The sequence below is a fragment of the Nicotiana sylvestris genome, chromosome 4 (assembly GCF_000393655.2).
Source record: "Nicotiana sylvestris chromosome 4, ASM39365v2, whole genome shotgun sequence".
In the NCBI taxonomy this organism is placed as follows: Eukaryota; Viridiplantae; Streptophyta; class Magnoliopsida; order Solanales; family Solanaceae; genus Nicotiana; species Nicotiana sylvestris.
Window position 1 is genome coordinate 150,301,077 of NC_091060.1, and position 18,965 is coordinate 150,320,041.

Genomic DNA, 18,965 nt, shown 5'->3' on the forward strand with positions numbered 1-18,965 from the left:
GGGGCCTCGGGATGATTTCAGATGGATGACGAAAAGATTATTGGAATTGGAGTTGCAGCTTCAGTTGTTCTTCTGTCATAACCTCACCTGCGAGTGTGGGACCATAGGAGCGGAGCCACAGAAGCGGCAAATCAACCGCAAAAGAGGAAAAGGAGGAAAGGCAGCAGGGACCGCAGAAGCGGGGTTATAAGCGCAGAAGCGGCCCCGCATCTGCGAAAGGATAGCCATAGATGCGAAAATCGAGCTTTAAGTGAGAAGTCATAGATGCAATCATTGCTCGGCAAAAGCGGGACCGCAGATACGTAAACAACTGGGCAGAAATATGAAATTTTGAGGATTTAGTTTCAAAAGTTGGAAATTCGATTTGGAGCTCGAGCGATGGCGATTTTGGGAAGAAATTGAAGAGGAGATCATTGGGTAACAATTATTTAACCTTTCTAGTTATATTCCTTCAATCTATAGTTAGTTTCATCATTTAAATTCGGATTGGAGATGAAAATTGGGGAAAAATTGGAAGAAAGTTCTTAGACCTAGAATTCGACTTTTGATTGGGAACTCGACCTTAGATTTGGATAATTTTGGTATGCATGAACTCGTGAGAGTATGAGGATTCTGAAAATATAAATTTTACCCGATTCCGAGACGTGGGCCCGAGGGGCATTTTGGTCATTTTACCTAATTTCGCGTATTAGCTTAGAATTTCTTCGTAGAATCAATTACTTGAAGTGTTATTTACATTATGAAATTGAATTGAGTTGATTCGGGTCATTTGGAGTCGAGTACTCGTGGCAAGAGCGTGGTTTCAAATTGATTATTGAGCCGGTTTGAGGTAAGTGACTTGCCTAATCTTGTGTGAGGGATCTTCCCCTTAAGATTTGGTATATTTGATAATTGAAATGCCTGATACGTGAGGTGACGAGTGCGTACTTGAGCTAATTGTTGAGAATCTGATTTTCTTTAAGTAATTTCAATTGCGTTCCTTGTTCCTGTTTCATTTTACTTGTAATTTAAATGTGTTGTTAGCTTAGAAAAAACATGTCTAATTGACTTAATTGCTTATTTGCTTAAACTTCCTTAGTTGAATTATGTAAAGCATGTTAGGGTAAAATTTCCTATTTCTTTGGTAGGAAATTGAGCTTAATTGAGTATTCTTGTGTTGCTACTATATGTTTTACTTTCAGACTACGGGACAGCATCCCGGGAGATCCCCCATATGTATTTATGATTTGAACTGAGGTGTGGGATACTAATAGATCCCTGGCACGTATATTGAGGATACCAAGAGATCCTCGGGATATGAAGAGTTCCCTAGCATATATAGAGGATACCAAGAGATCCTCAAGAGACCAAGAGATCCCCGACATATATATTGAGGGTACAGAGAGATCCCTCGGTTATCATCCTTGTTATGAGTAGTATTTCCTTGTCTTTTGTCTCTATCTCTATTTCAGTTATGGAATTCCTTATTATCCTGCATTAGATTATTATTGTAGATTCTCAATCGAACAGTTTATCTTATTCTATCATTTCTATACTTATTTAATCTTAGTAGGGCCCTGACCTTCCTCATCACTACCCGACCGAGGTTAGGCTTGGCATTTACCGAGTACCGTTGTGGTGTACTCATACCCTTTCTGCGCATGTTTTTCATGTGCAGATCCAGGTACTTCGACTCAGACTTACCATACTTAAGGCGAGGCGACCCTTCGGAGACTTCGAGGTATATCTGCTGCATCCGCAGACCGAAGAGTCTCTCTCTATTCTTTTTGTAGTTATATCCCTTCTGTATTTCTTTTATTTTAGACTATTCTAGAGTTAGAGCACTATGTAGTGATCCTTAGCTTGTTATTCATGGGTTTCCGGGTCTTGGAACTATGTGTTGGTTTGAGAGCTAAATATTGTGTATGCTGAGCGGCACTTTTAAATACTGTTTTATTTCTCTACTTCTGTCTTAAATTATTTTATTTCCGCAATTTGGTTTATCTTCCGCAATTTAGGCTTACCTAGTCGTAGAGACTAGGTGTCGTCATGACGGTTCACGGAGGGCGAAACGGGGTCGTGAAAAATTAGTATTAGAGCTCTAGGTTCATAGGATTCATGGATCACAAGCCGGTTTATTAGAGTCTCGCTGATCGGTACGGAGACATCTGTACTTATCTACGAGAGGCTATGTAATTGTTAGGAAAATTTCCACTTCGTTTGATTTCCTTGTCGGGTGATATTTTGACATCACAATTCTAAACTTCTGTCTTCTATTCTCTCATAGATGCTGAGGACACGTGCTACCCGGGATGATCAGGCACCCGTGCCCTCTACTGCAGTTGTCAGAGGTCGGGGCCGTGGTAGAGGTCGAGGACACGCACGTGGTGCAGCTAGAGCACCTACGCGAGCTACCGCCGAGGTACTACCAATAGTTTCAGCCGGAGTCTAGGCACCTGATACGCCTATTGTGACTACTACTACAGCTCTTCAGAAGACTCTAGCACAGATCATGAGCATGTACACCACTTTGGCTCAGGAAGGGTTGCTTCCCCTTACTGTAGCTATATCTCAGGCCGGGAGAGGAGCACAGACTCCCGCCGCCCGCACTCCTGAGCAGTGAGTGCATGTTGAGTAGGTCCCTGAGATTATTCTTGTACCGCCTACAGTGCCAGTTCAGCCCGAGGGTAGGGCAGCGGCTTCTGAGGAGGAGCAGCTGAGACTTTAGAGGTTCAAAAGGTATAAGCCTCCTGTATTCAGTGGTCTAGCATCGGAGGATGCTCTGTGATTTTTAGATGAGTGTTATCGCATTCTCCGTATCATGGGTATATCAGGATCGAGCAGGGTTTTCTTCACTACCTTTCAGCTTCGAGGAGCCGCCTATGAGTGGTGACGCACCTATGAGTTAGACAGTCCAGATGAGGCTGCTTCATTGACTTGGACTCAGTTTTCAGATCTGTTCCTGAGGGATTATGTTCCTCAGAGCCTCAGGACGCATGGCGCACAGAGATTGAGCATTTGCGCCAGGGTGCTATGACTATCTCAGAGTATGTTGTCCGTTACACTAGTTTGGCTAGGCATGCACCAGCCTTGGTTTCAACTGTTCGTGAGAGGGTTCGCCGGTTTATTGAGGGCCTTATTCCTAGCATCAAGTCTAGCATGGCTCGTGAGTTGGAGATGGATATTTCTTATCAGCATGTGGTGAACATTTCTAGGAGGATTGAGGGTATGCATTCTAGGGAGAGAGAGGAGAGGGAGGCCAAGAGGTCTCGAGAGTCAGGCCATTTCTCTAGTGCTCGTGCCCCAGCAGCAGGTCGTCATGGTAGGGGTTATATGAGCCACCCTGTTCATTCAGCTCTTCCAGTACCGGTAGTGTTTCAACTTCTTCTAGACCTCAAAAGCCTTATTATGCACCTCCAGTATCTAGCACACCTCTTGCACGGGGTGCTTTCAGAGGTCAGTCCAGCTGACCTAGCCCGAGCCAATCACAGCCACCACATCCTCCCAGAGCTTGTTTTGAGTGTGGTGACACCCGCCATGTGGTAAGGGATCACCCTAGACTTGGGAGGAGTGTGCCTCCACAAACTTCTTAGCCATAGCGTGCCCTACAGAGTTCTTAGGCTATAGTTACAGCTCCAATTGCTACCCCACCTGCTCAGTCAAACAGAGGTGGAGGTCGGGGAGGTAGAGGTCGCCCTAGAGGGGGAGGCCAGGCCAGATACTATTCTCTTCCTGCCCGTACCGAGGTTGTTGCCTCCGATTCTGTCATCACAGGTATTATACTGGTTTCTCACAGAGATGCATCGGTTCTATTTGATCCAGGCTCCACTTACTCTTATGTGTCCTCTTATTTTACTCCACATTTGGGTGTACCTCGGGATTCTTTGAGTTTCCAATTTATATTTCTACTCTTATGAGAGATTCTCTTGTTGTGGATCGCGTTTATCGGTCGTGTTTGGTTGCTTTCGTGGTCTTGAGACCAGATCCGATTTAATATAGCTCAGCATGGTAGATTTTGACATTATCTTCGGCATAGACTGGTTGTCACCCCATTATGCTATTCTTGATTGTCAGGCCAAAACCGTGACGTTGGCTATGCTAGGTGTACCGCGTGTTGAGTGGAGGGGTTCTTTAAATCACACTCCTAGTAGAGTTATTTCTTTTATTAAAGCTCAGCGTATGGTTGAGAAGGGGTGTAACGCGTATTTAGCTTATGTGAGAGATGTCAGTATTGATACCCCTTCAGTTGCTTCAGTCCCAGTAGTACGGAATTTTCCCGATGTGTTTCCAGCTGATCTTCCAGGCATGCCACCTGATAGAGATATTGATTTTGTCATTGATCTATTGTCGGGAACTCAGCCTATTTTTATTCCTCCGTATCGTATGGCTTTTCCGGAGTTGAAGGATCAGTTACAAGAATTGCTTGATAAGGGTTTATTCGGCCCAGTGTATCACCTTAGGGTGCTTCTGTCTTGTTTGTGAAGAAAAAGGATGGTTCTATGCGTATGTGTACTGATTATCGCCAGTTAAACAAGGTTATAGTGAAGAACCGTTATCCTTTGCCTCGTATTAATGATCTATTTGACTAGCTTCAGGGCGCACGAGTGTTTTCCAAGATTTATTTGTGCTCAGGTTAGCATCAGTTGAAGATTCAGGAGCCAGATATCCCGAAGACTACTTTCAGGACTCGGTATGGTCATTACGAGTTCCTTGTTATGTCACTTGGGCTGACCAATGCCACTACAGCCTTTATGCATTTGATGCATAGTGTGTTCCAGTCGTATCTTAACTCGTTCGTCATTGTCTTATTAATGATATTCTGGTGTATTCCCGGAGTCGGAAGATCATGAGAAGCACCTGAGGACTGTGCTTCAGACTCTGAGAGAGAAGAAGTTATAAGCTAAGTTCTCAAAATGTGAGTGTTGGTTGGATTCAGTGGCATTCTTAGGCCATGCGGTATCGAGTAAGGGTATTCATGTGGATCCGAAGAAGATAGAGGCCGTGCAGAGTTGGCCTAGACCATCCTCAGCTACCCAAATCCGTAGTTTCCTTGGCTTGGCGGGCTACTACCATCGTTTTGTGGAGGGGTTTTCATCGATTGCAGCCCCTATGACCAGGTTAACCCAGAAGGGTGCTCCGTTCTAGTGGACGGAGGGGTGTGAGGCGAGCTTTCAGAAGCTCAAGACAGCTTTGACTACAACCCTAGTTTTGATATTGCCTACAGGTTCGGGGTCTTATATAGTCTATTGTGATGCCTCAAGGATTGGCCTCGGAGCGGTGTTGATGCAGGACAGTAGGTGATTGCCTACGCGTCCTGACAGTTGAAGATACATGAGAAGAATTACCCTGTTCACGACCTTGAGTTAGTTGCCATTGTTCACGCCCTGAAGATTTGGCGCCATTATTTTTACGGGGTTCCCTATGAGATTTATACTGACCATCGGAGCTTGCAGCACTTGTTCAAGCAAAAGGATCTAAATCTGCGCCAGAGGAGGTGGTTAAAGTTGTTGAAGGATTATGACATCATTATTTTGTATCACCCGAGCAAAGCCAATGTGGTGGCCGATGCTTTGAGTCGTCGGGCAGAGAGTTTGGGGATTTTGGCTTATTTACCTGCATCGGAGAGGCCTATGGCGATGGATGTTCAGGCCTTAGCCAACCAGTTTGTGAGATTGGATATTTCGGAGCCTAGTCGGGTTCTAACTTGTGTGGTTTCTCGATCTTCTTTATTTGATCGTATCAGAGAGCGACATTATGATTACCCTCATTTCCTTGTCCTCAAGGACAAGGTTCAGCACAGTGATGCTAGAGATGTGACTATTGGTGATGATGGGGTATTGAGGACGCAGGGTCGGATTTGTGTACCCAATGTTGATGGGCTTCGGGAGTTTATTCTAGAAGAAGCACATAGTTTGCGGTATTCCATCCATCTGGGTGCCACAAAAATGTATCAGGATTTGAGGCAGCACTACTGGTGGAGGCAGATGAAGAAAGATATAGTTGGATTTGTAGATCGGTGCCTCAACTGTCAGCAGGTGAAGTATGAGCACTAGAGACCGGGTGGGTTGCTTTAGCAGATAGAGATTCCAGAGTGGAAGTGGGAGCGGATCACCATGGACTTTGTAGTGGGGATCCCACGGACTTTGAGAAAGTTCGACGCTATTTGGGTGATTGTAGATCGGCTGACCAAGTCCGCTCATTTCATTCAGTGTGTACTACTTATTCTTAGGAGCGGTTGGCGGAGATTTATATCTGGGAGATTGTCTGCCTGCATGGTATTCCAGTGTACATCATTTTAGATAGAGGTACTCAGTTCACATCACGGTTCTGAAGGGTTGTTCAGCATGAGTTGGGTACTCGGGTGGAGTCCGAGCGCACTATTCAGATTCTTGAGGATATGCTCCATTCGTTTGTGATTGAGTTTGGAGGGTCTTGGGATCAGTTCTTGTCATTGGCGGAGTTTGTTTACAACAACAACTATCAGTCCAGCATTCAGATGGAACTGTATGAGGCTTTATATGGTAGGCGGTGTAGATCACCACTAGGTTGGTTTGAGCCGGGTGAGGCCAGACTATTGGGAACAGACTTGGTTCAGGATGCTTTGGAGAAGGTTAAGGTGATTCAGGGTAGATTTCGTACAGCCCAGTCCAGATAGAAGAGTTACGCGGACCGAAAGGTTCGTGATGTTTCCTATATGGTTGGAGAGCGGTTTTGATTCGGGTTTCACCTATGAATGGCGTTATGAGATTTGGGAAGAAAGGAAAGTCGAGTCTGAGGTTTATTGGCCATTTTGAGATATTAAGGCGTGTTGGGGAGATTGCTTATGAGCTTGCCTTACCTCCCAGCTTGGCAGAAGTTCATCCGGTATTTCATATTTCGATGCTCTGGATGTATCATTGTGATTCGTCGCATGTGTTGGATTTCAATTCAGTCCAGTTGGACAAGGATCTATCTTATGTTGAGGAGCCAGAGGCAATATTGGACAGGCAGGTTAGAAAGCTGAGGTAGAAGAACGTTGTTGTAGTAAAGGTTCAGTGGCGGGGTCAGCCAGTCGAGGAGGCGACCTGGGAGATCGAGCAAGATATGTGCAGCTGTTACCCTCATCTTTTCACTACTTCGGGTATGTCTCTATGCTCGTTTGAGGACGAACGAATATTTAAGTGTAGGAGAATGTGACGACCCGGCCGGTTGTCTTAAGCATTAACACCCCGATCCCCTATTAACTGCTTTCCCCAAGTTTATTTCTGCTATTTTGATTTGCCGGGGCGTTTGGTTTTGAGTTTCGGAGAGTTTTGGGACACTTAGTCCCTAAATGAGAGCTTAAGTGTTGGAAAGTTAACCATAGTCGGAACAGTGTGAAGACGGCCTCGAAATGGAAATTTGATGGTTCCGTTAGCTCCGTTGGGTGATTTCAAGCTTAGGGGCGTGTTCAGATTGTGTTTTGGAGGTTCGTAGCTAATTTAGGCTTGAAATGCTCAAAGGTCGAATTTTGAAGTTTCCAGTTCGATAATGAGATTTTGATCTGAGGGTCGGAATGGAATTCCAAAAGTTGGAGTATCTCCGTACTGTTGAATGTGACGTGTGTGCAAAATTTTAGGCCATTCAGACGAGGTTTGATAGACTTTTTGATCGAAAGTTTATTTTTAGAGTTTTTGGTATTCTTAGGCTTGAATCTGACAAAAAATAGGTGTTCTGATGTTGTTTTGAGCATTCCGAAGGTTGGAACAAGTTTGAATGAAGTTATGGGATATGTTGATAGGTTTAGTTGAGGTCTCGGGGGCCTCGGGATGATTTTGGATGGTTGACGGAAAGATTTTTGGAATTGGAGTTGCAGCTTCAGTTGTTCTTCTGTCATAACCACACTTGCGAGTGTGGGATCGCAGGTGCGGAGCCGCAGAAGCGGCGGATCAACCGCAGAAGCGAAAAAGGAGGAAAGGCAGCAGGGACCGCAGAAGCGGCCCTGCATCTGCGAAAGGATAGCCGCAAATGTGAAAATCGAGCTTTAAGTGAGAAGTCATAGATGCAACCATTGTTCCGCAAAAGCGAGACCGCAGAAGTGGTCCCAGGGCCGCAGATACGGAAACAGCTGGGCAGAAATATGAAATTTCGAGGGTTTAGTTTCAAAAGTTGGAAATTCGATTTGGAACTCGGGAGATGGCGATTTTCGGAAGAAATTGAATAGGAGATAATTGGGTAATAATTATTTAACCTTTCTAGTTATATTCCATCAATATATAGTTAGTTTCATCATTTAAATTCGGATTGGAGATGAAAATTGGGGAAAAGCTGGAAGAAAGTTCTTAGACCTAGAATTCGACTTTTGATTGGGAACTCAACCTTAGATTTGGATAATTTTAGTATGCATGAACTCGTGAGAGTATGAGAATTCTGAAAATATAAATTTTACCCGATTCCGAGACATGGGCCCGAGGGGCGTTTTGGTCGTTTTACCTAATTTCGCGTATTAGCTTAGAATTTCTTTGTAGAATCAGTTACTTGAAGCGTTATTTACATTGTGAAATTGAATTGAATAGATTTAGACCATTTGGAGTTGAGTACTCGTTGCAAGAGCGTGGTTTCCGATTGATTATTGAGCTGGTTCGAGGTAATTGGCTTGCCTAACCTTGTGTGGGGGATATTCCCCTTAGGATTTTGTATATTTGATAATTGAAATGCCTGGTACGTGAGGTGATGAGCGCGTACTTGAGCTAATTGTTGAAAATCCGGTTTTCTTTAAGTAATTTCAATTGTGTTCCTTGTTCCTATTTCATTTTACTTGCAATTTAAATCTGCTGTTAGCTTAGGAAAAGTATGTTTAATTGACTTAACTACTTATTTTCTTAAACTACCTTAGTTGAATTATGTGAATCATGTTAGGGTAGAATTTCCCGTTTCTTTGGTATGAAATTGAGCTTAATTGAGTATTCTTGTGTTGTTGTTGTATGTTTTACTTTGGGACTACAGGATGGCATCCCGGGAGATCCCCCGTATGTATTTATGATTTCAACTGAGGTGCGAGATACCAAGAGATCCCTGGTACGTATATTGAGGATACCAAGAGAACCTCGGGATACCAAGAGATCCCTAGCATATATAAAGGATATCAAGAGATCCCTCGTATACGTTGAGGATACCAAGAGATCCCTGGTATATATATTGAGGGTACTGAGAGATCTCCCGGATATCATCCTTGTTATAAGTAGTATTTCCCTGTGTTTTGTCTTTATCTCTGTTTCAGTTATTGAATTCCTTATTATCCTGCATTAGATTCTTACTGTAGATTCTCAATCGAACTGTTTATCTTATTCTGTCATTTCTATACTTATTTAATCTCAGTAGGTTACCTGACCTTCCTCATCACTACCCGACTGAGGTTAGGCTTGGCACTTACTGAGTACCGTTGTGGTGTACTTATGCCCTTTCTGCGCATGTTTTTCATGTGCAGATCTAGGTACTTCGACTCAGACTTACCATACTTGAGGCGAGGCAACCCTTCGGAGACTTCGAGGTATATCTGTCGCGTCCGCAGACCAAGGAGTCTCTCTCTATTTTCTTTGTAGTTACAGCCCTTCTGTATTTCTTTTGTTTTATACTATTCTGGAGTTAAAGCACTATGTAGTGATCCTTAGCTTGTGATTCATGGGTTTTCGGGTTTTGGAAGTATATGTTGGTTTGAGAGCTAAATATTGTGTATGTCGAGCGGCACTTTTAAATACTGTTTTATTTCTCTACTTCTGTCTTAAATTATTTTATTTCCGCAATTTAGGCTTACCTAGTCGTAAAGACTAGGTGTTGTCACGACGGTTCATGGAGGGTGAACCGGGGTCATGACACCTGCAGGTACAGCAAACGTATGACAACAAAATAAATCCATATTTCAAGGAGCTCCTGGTTTTGTGAATTAGCCAAGGCCACAGTTTCAACCTCAATAGCCAATTCAATTTGGGTTTGAAGATCTAATGAAGTCATTTATTGTCAAGACGGATAAGAGGGTAGATGCCCATGGTGCAGCAATCAAGGAACTTGGGACAGGTTTGCCTAACTTGAAGAGACAAGTGGGACAAATTGCAACTATATTGTTTGAGAGAATCTCGGGTACTCTACCAGCTGATACTAAAAAGAATTCTAAAGAAACGGTAAATGATGTGACCTTGAGAAGCGGGTAAGTGTTGAAGGATCCCACTCCAATCCAAAAAGAGGTGATACCGGAAAAAGAAAGTGGGGAGCAGCTGAAAATTGAAGATGATAAAAATATTGAGAAGAAGAAAGGCAAGAAGGGTGCTGAGAAAAAGAAGAAGGAGGAAACTTTGAGAAGGGAGGAATCTAATGAAGAGAGCAAGCACATGCTTGCTCTAACTTTTTCCCAAAAGCTCTTTAGGGAAAAGTTGGACAAGCAGTTTGAGAGATTTCTAGACATGCTGAGACAAGTTAATGTAAACCTGCCATTCACTGAAGTTCTCTCACAAATGCCAGCATATGCTAAGTTCTTGAAAGATATCCTTACAAAAAAGAGGAAGATAGAAGAAACAATGGTGGTCAAGCTCACAGAGCATTGCAGTGCAATCTTGCAAAATAAACTCCCACAAAAGTGTGGAGATCCAGGGAGGTTTACCATACCTTGCTCTTTATGCACTCTTAACTTTGATAAATCTTTATATGATTCTGGTGCCTCAATTAATATGATGTTATTGTCTATTTACAGGAAACTGGATATTGGAGATATAAGGTCGGTGCCAATATCTTTGCAGCTGGCAGACCAAATGAAAATTACACCGGAAGGGATAGTGGAAGTTGTCTTAGTTCGGGTATATAAGTTTGTGTTTCCTATAGACTTTATAGTAGTGAAGATGGAGGAGAATAAGGAGGTCCCCTTTATCTTAGGAAGACTATTATTAGCAACGGGTATAACAATATTAGACGTACATGATAGAAAACTCATGATTAGAGTGGGTGATGAGACCGTAACTTTTGAGATGAATGTAGCAACTAGAGTGAAAAAAGAGAAGCCAACTGCAAGTGTTGAGTGGAAGGTGAAGGGAGTGAAAGAGAAGGTTGTTGTTAGTGAAAAAGATAAGTGTGGGGTGTACCCTAAGAAGGCTGAGAAGAAGCTGTCTGTGTGGATGTGTACACTAGTTCGGGCGCGTGGAATGGAGCCCAACTTTGATTCATGCCCCGACTAGAGATTCAGAGAAGTTTCCTCTACCTTATGCTTTTTAAGTGTGTGTCATAGGGACATGCCACAACTTAAAGTGTGGGGTGGGGGACAATTGTTTGTTGTATGTATATGTGTTAGTCTTTGTTTTTTAGTAGTTAATAAAAATTGAAAAAATCATAAAAATTTTAAGTTAATAAAAATTGAAAAAAACCATTAAAATTTTAAGAATTTTGAACTTTTCCCAATGATGGATATCAGTTGACGGGTTTCTTCAGGGAGTAAAGTCGAAAGAAAAAGACAAAAAGATTTTCTTTTGTAGGTAGTGTAACAATTCCCCCTTAATTTTCTTTGGCCCGCGGTTCTTTTCCATTGGTTTTGTTTGAACCGGATGTAATTAGTTTCTATTTTTGTTAGGTGTAGGAAACCTTGCGCTATATTTTTAATTGAAGCAATATCTCTTAACTTTGTTATGCCTTGAGTATAGAAAGTACTTTAGTGGTGACGCTTAGGCTAATTTTTACTCTTGCATAGGTACCTTAAATTGTATGATCTTAACTTTGCTTAACTGCTTTGACTAGAGTGTCTTTATAATCCGATCCTGAGTGAGTCATGTGCCATATGTGTGTGAGGTTTTATGTATTATGTGCATTACATTTTATGTCTAGAACTTGCATATGTGTTTGTAAAGTAAAATAGTAGTTTTATTCAGTCTTGAAAGTGATATAAGCGTTTCTTTGTTGACCAAGTTGTATGATTTTACCCACCTAATTGTTATGTATCTTAGTTAACCCCTTTGAGCCTGTAATTTTATTTCTTGGGCAATCACATTATAAGCCTTACCCATTTATTTGAATTGACCATCTATTTGAACCTTGTACCTCCCTTGAGCACATAAAATTGTTATGAACTTTGTAAAAGCTAAAATGTGGGGTGTTTGGTTTGGCTTTTGAGTGGAACTAATGAAATAAGAAAAGGTGCATTGCTTTGAAAAAGTAAGAGCCATTTGATTTGAAGAAGAAAGAAAAAATTATTTGTGTTGTTGTGAAAAATATTCTTTGATAGTGGTGACTCTTAATGTAATTATGCTTAAAGAAGAAGGGAGTTAAGATATATTAATGTGAAGGTGGAATTATGGTTTGACATAAGTGTGGGGTTTTGAATGTTGAAGTGTATGTATTAAAGTGCTCAAGGAAGTGTAGTCACTCTTATATCCAAATGTATCATACTCGTCCCTCAGCCTACATTACAACCAGTTAAAGTCCTACTTGATCTTTGACTAAATTAACTCGATTAGTTGAGTAGTACCCTATTGGCAAGCCTTTGTGGCATATGAATATTATTTCTGAGAGTAAGTGAATACTTTCTATCTTGAGTTCCTAATTGTTCTTAAATTTTATTGTGTGTGAAACTACTCTCTATTGGTGTATGAGGTCACTTGATTCATGAAGGAAAAGCACGATCGTTGATATCTATGTTGGAGTAAGTGAGTGAGTTGTGAATAATGCGTGGTACTTTTGAGTCAAATCTTGAGGTAAAGATTTTACACTATTGTTCTTAGTCTATTTTAAATGTTCTTGGTGTAATGAGTTAGGAGAGTTGTTTAATAAGGTTGTGTCTATATAAGTGTGGTTTGATTGCTCGAGGACGAGCAATGGTCAAAGTGTGGGGTGTTGATGATAGGCTATAATCTCATATTTTAGTCGCTTATTGCACTAAAATTTACTGCACTTTAATTGAGTTTGAGCTTTAATCGCTAGTGTTCTGCACTAATTATGTGTTTTATGCCTTGTAGGAGTTTCCGATCTATGTAGATGTTATGGAATGAATGCGAGTGATTTAGAGCTTTAAATTATGAAAAAGCAAAAAGGGATTAAGCCAGATCGCGTTCGAGGGTCAAGCCTGGATATCAATAACCGAGCGAAAAAGATTCACTCTAAGAAATCTCCACAGCCGCGGCGCATGGGGTGGTGCGCTACTTCCTAAAATGTTGCTGCTTGGAATTGCACAATATCTAATAAGTTCCATTTCTGCACCGCCCGGCGAGTTTCCCCATACGGAGCGCCTATGCATTTTTTACAAAGTCCCAATCCTATTTCGTGAAGGAAAAGGTGTTTTCGTATGGGCCCGACCCTACTTAGTATAAATACATGTAAAAATATTATTTTGAGAACTTTTGACACATCTAAGACCTAAGGAGGCTAAGGAGGAGTTGGAGAGAAAACGCGCAAGGATTTCATCATTCAATCCTCACTCAAGATAAGAGTTTTGATCGTTTTTTGTTTTCCTTTAACTATCCATGGAGTAGTTCTCTTTAGGGTTTGATAAATTTGGTGTCTTGATACTTGTTTATGGATAATTAACTCTAGTTTTTATGTATTGAATCGTTTGGATATTTTATTCGTTGCATCTATATTCACTTGTTAATGTAATCGAAAGAGGCATAACGTGTGATATTTTTGCATTATATTTTGCTGGTTGAAGTCATTAATTCTTCTTAGTAATCGGAAGAGGCTAGTTGAATTGTTGATTAAACTTAGTTAGGAGGATAATCTAGAGAGGTTCTCCTAAAGACCAATCCACTATGAATTCTTGCATATCTTCACGTACTTAAAATTGGTTCATCTTGTGAGGTTGAGACTTAATCGAGAGAGAAGTTTCTACTAATCAATTGAACTAATAACCTAGTGAATTCGAGAGACTCACTTGAACATTAGAGTGCATTATCTAGAGTTAAATCCCAAACATTTGTCTTGCACCTATCTTATCAACCCTATCTTCTCCCAATTAATAACCTTCTTTGCTTATTACATGTGTCGATTGTCATTAGTCAATAGTTTAGAGTCTTAGTTAATTCTAGTTTTAATCATACAAATAATTATTGATCATCTTGGATAACAATCTAACTACAAACTGCGATAATATTGTTTAACTTCAACCCTTAGATACGATATTATAATTTACTACATTCGACTAGCGAGCATATTTAAGTATGTGTTTTATGCTCGTCACTCATGCACAAATCCAACCATAAACATGGGATAATTATGGTGTGTTTCACCAAGCAAAAGATCATCATTGGTAAATGTTGCTTATTTGTCTCTTCTTCATATACCTTACAACATGAGGTCTTGATATATTCAGAGGAAGCTTGCGGGCGTAACCAGCGTGGCAGGAATTCATCCAATGTCTCAGGATGGCATAGCCTTTGATAGTGATTCTTCTCCATTTTTGTTTTCTTCCAGTTCTTCTTTATTATTTTCTTCTTGGGTCTTTTCACTATTTCCTCCCTAGTTAATTGCTTACTTGACTCCCTTTGTGAACTTGTCTTGCAGCGTCTGCTCCGGTCACAAGAATCTAACATTCATCATCAGTTTGACAATCACGTGATTCACTTTCCTCTTGATATCTTTCCTCTACTATTACTTTATTCACTATAGGGAGAAGCAGTGGTTTGCTCACATTGATAGGTTCAAAGTCACAAAATTTAATTATATTTGGTGATGATGCGATTTGGCTGCCATCACATTCATGTACTTCAACAAAATTGCAAAGGACAATGGGATCGAGTGAAGCAAAAATTATAGAGACTTGATTTTAACTTTCCATCTCATCCTCAAGAAAGATTTTTCCTTCAGTGTCCAAGTCCATGATTTTCTCCTTGAAGATAAAGCACTTTTCAATAGGGTGGCCAATCAACTGATGGTACATGCAATAATTTGGATTATTCATCCTTCCAACTTTGTCTGACCACTTCATTTCAGGTAACTTAATGAGTTTCAACTCAAAGAGTTCTTCAAAAATTGTTGGAACATCAGAGTCCAAGAATGGATATTCTCTCGCTTGCATTTGTTTAGTGTTAACTTTCGGCCAACTTTATCCTGCAAGGACATTGTCTTCAGACTTTGCTTTTTACTCACTTTTGTAGTGACCTTTAATGGCGAGGAATTAACATTCATTTATTCCTTGCTCTCAGACTTCGGAACAAATTTGCCTCCTTAATTTATTTCTTGTTTATCCTTCACTTTGCAAGGTTCATAAACAGATGTCCCTTGATTTTCATTTGAAGACATGCTTAACTCCATATCATGAGCATGTGTAGCCAATTCTTCAAAAGACTAAGGTTTGATACCTGGTAGGATGTAGCAAAGTCCCCAATACATTTCTTAGATACATATTTCTATTTTAGAAACTTCACTAAGTCTGTCTTTACAGTTGAGGCTTGCATTCCTCCATTGATTGATGAAATAAACAACTGGTTCATCCTTCCATTGACGCGTGTTTGTGAGTTCAACCATACTTATAGTACGCCTTGTGATATAAAAGCGATTGAGAAATTTATGTTCAAGTTGCTCCCAGCAATTGATGAAACAAGCCTCGAGATCAGTATACCAATCAAAAGCATTTCCTTTTACGGAACGAACAAACTACTTGACAAGATAATCTCAACAAGTTCCAATATTATTACATGTTTTGAGGAAGTATGCAATGTGTTGCTTTGCATTTCCTTTACCATAAAATTGCTGAACTTTTGGGGGTTGATAACCTGCAGGCATTTTCAAAATATCAATTCTCATAGTGTATGGCTTCACATATGCAAGAGAAGACTTGGCAGCAGTATCGTACTTGTCTTTGATGGTTCCCATAATAAAGTCTTTCAATTGATCAATGGGAATAGCCCCGCCAGATGAAATCTGAAGTTCCTTAGGTGTCATTATTTGCTTTGCAGACAATTCTCCTTTATCATGCTTTCAACTCTATCTGTCCGCTTGACAATATGATTATCTTGATCTTGCATCATGCATCATGGGAGCTTCTCAGGTGCATGACTTGAATCTCCTTCTATCATGCTTTCAACTCTATCTGTCCGCTTGACAATATGATTATCTTGATCTTGCATATGCTTTGTTAACCCCTTAATTGCCTTTGTTAAATTTGCGAGTTGTTCTTCAACAGTCGAAGTGTTAGTCACCATTGCTTGGATAACCGTCGTGGATAGTGGAGCAAAGCATGGATTTTCTCGTACACCATACTTTGAGTGAAACAACTTACGTGGAGAGATTGGAGCACATCCAGTAATCAAGACATCATCTTCATCTTGTGTGATGAGGTTCTTAGATCTAGACGGCATTGTTGTGTTCACTTCAGATATATAGGAGTTGGAGAATTAGAGGATGTGCAACTATTTTATGTACTTTATTTAGTTAGAAACTAGTCCTGAATTAGACCCTGTTATTTTGTGGCTTACTGGAGGTCCTGGCTGCTCTGCTTTATCTGGGCTTAGTAAGTTTAATCCAATTAATTAAGCAGATTACCATTTTCTGCCTCAATATAGTTTTTTTTGTCATGCAGGGAATGACCTAGGTTCTCAAACCCATACTAATTATCTTCAACTATTCTATTTACATGATCGTTGGGAATACTATCCAAAGCCTAGTTTCTTTAGTTTGCACAGCAAAAAGAAATGAAAATGTATATTGATACAATTACTATATATAACTCTAGCCCCTCCTATTTTTATTCTCCGTAGCTGAACTTTCTAATATTGAATAGACCTACATTAGCCTATATAACATCCTTCTTTCAATCCATTATCCCCCTTCCCTCTTTCTTATCCTCATTCTCTTAACATGTCACGAACTTAAGAGGTTACACAACGATAACTTTACCATTGCTCTAAGAACTCCTTCATGACCTATAAGTGGAATGGATATTTAGGGAATTCATATTGCCGACGTGATGTATCTTGAGCTTAAGAGGTAGTTTTATTGTGGAAAAGCTTGATACCAATTTTTAGAGTGACTTTTCATATTCTTTAATTTCTCTTTTCATTCTTAAATTTCTATTATATTACATTTGAAGCAGAGGAAGTTACTTTAGTAGCTTGGTTAATTTATCTTTCTAAATATTTATAATAGATTGGTACAATCTCAATTATCAGTGGGCTAATGATGACCACATTAGACATGCTCTCCATTTCCAAAAGGCATGTTATATTTCACAATAAAAAGTGTAGTATGGCAGTGTAAGCATCATCTAATTACAAAAACATAAAATGTATCATCATCACAGGGAAGTACTGGACAATGGACGCGATGCAATTTTGGTCTGTCATATACAAAACCAATCTAAAACATTATACTGTATCATGTGAATCTCAGTACTAAAGGTTTTAGGTCACTTATTATACAGGTTGAAGCTAAACTTGTACTTGATGATCTAACCGAGTTAGGTGGTTCAACAGATTAGTCAATTGCTTTCAACTTGATATAATAAGATTACACTAATCCTAAACTCATTGATTCTAAATTCAGGATTCTATCTGCAACTAATTAGGAGTTTTTCATTTACTTTTTACCCATATAGTGGTGACCATGACATGACTCTCCCTTTCCAATCAACTCAAACATGGATAAAATCTCTAAATTACTCTATCATCAACGATTGGCAACGGTGGATTGTTGAAGGCCCAATAGCAGGGTTCGTTACCATATAACACATTCATTCTTCAATTCACCTTGATTAAGTACACATAAATTTAGATTTGATTTTTCTTTCACATTTTGATATATATGCAGGTGTAAGCACGTGATTTTTGCCCTATGAAAGAATTACTCCCAAAAAATTCAAAATAAAACAATTTTCCTTGGTGTGCAATTTTGAATTTTTGTGATATTTTTGGATAATTATTTGCATTTTTGTCTGCGCATGTTTATTTGTTAAATTAATAAAAATACAAAAATATGTCGCATTTGCATTTAGGATTTAATCCTACAATTGTTAGTAATTAAGTTTGTTTTACAAAAAATAAAAATCACAAAAATAGGCATCTTTTGCATTTTTAGCATTTAATGTCCAATTGTACAATTTTATGCTTAATTATTACTTAATTGTGTGTTAATTATTATTGGGAGTTAATTTGTGCTTTTATAAATTAATTTAGTTCTATATAATAGTTTAAGGATTTTTAGAATTTAGTTTTAGAAAAAATAAAAGAAGAAAAAGAGAGCAAAAAATAAAGAAAATCGGAATTAGGCCTCTTCTTCAAATTCAAGCCACAGGCCCAAAAAATACCCAACCTTCCCCATGACCCGGTACATTTCAACCCGGGTCGACCCGGTCCGCCCCATAACTAAACCACCCGCCCAACCCCTTTTCTTCATTTTCATCTTTTGTATCCCCCAAACCCTAAAACACTAAACTACCTGCCCCCCTCTTTTCTTCTTCTTTCTCCTCCTGTTCCAAGCCCCACCTCCCATGGCTGCCCCTTCCCCTCCATCCTCACGTCCAAACAAACCCCTCACGTCGTCACCACCCCAGCTTCAACCACCAACGACCCTCCCCGTCCGCCATTGAAATCTAACGTCCAAACAACCATAGCTGCCATCCCCCTCGTCCCAAACGACCATGGCTGCCTTCTCCGACCAGCAGCTCTGCCAACAAACCTCACCGCTGTTTGCCTCACCAGCAGCTTAAAAGTGGAAGTCGACCAGATGATGGACGTGCTGCGTTGCTGCTGCCTGTCGCTGCTGCTGCTCCGCCGCTGCTGCGTTGCTGCTGCCCGTCGCTGCTGCTGCTGCGTCGACTGGCTTCTTCTGCTCCTTCTGTTGCATCGTCCATGGCAGCTCGTACTGTTGCTGCGATGCAAGATCCAGCTCGTTGATTGCTGTTGTCCGCTATTTCTCCTTCAAGTTCTTCGTTTGTCCGTTCGTGATCGTCTTCGGCGTCAAATGGTTTTGGTGCGATATTTGTTTTCGGGGAGATTTGTTTTCGTTCGAGTTCATCATCGTTCCGATCCGGTTAGTTGGTATAAGTTTCATTCCCGTCCGTAATT

At 40.4% G+C, this 18,965-nt stretch overlaps 1 protein-coding gene across 1 annotated transcript; it reads left to right on the forward strand.

The window, feature by feature from the left end:
* The first annotated feature begins 9,938 nt into the window (after positions 1–9,938).
* Positions 9,939–11,159, forward strand: LOC138890337 (uncharacterized). The gene is made up of 2 exons (XM_070173717.1): positions 9,939–10,115; positions 10,209–11,159. Exons 1-2 carry the CDS (start codon positions 9,939–9,941, stop codon positions 11,157–11,159), a joined length of 1,128 nt encoding a protein of 375 aa, XP_070029818.1.
* The last annotated feature ends 7,806 nt before the right edge of the window (positions 11,160–18,965 follow it).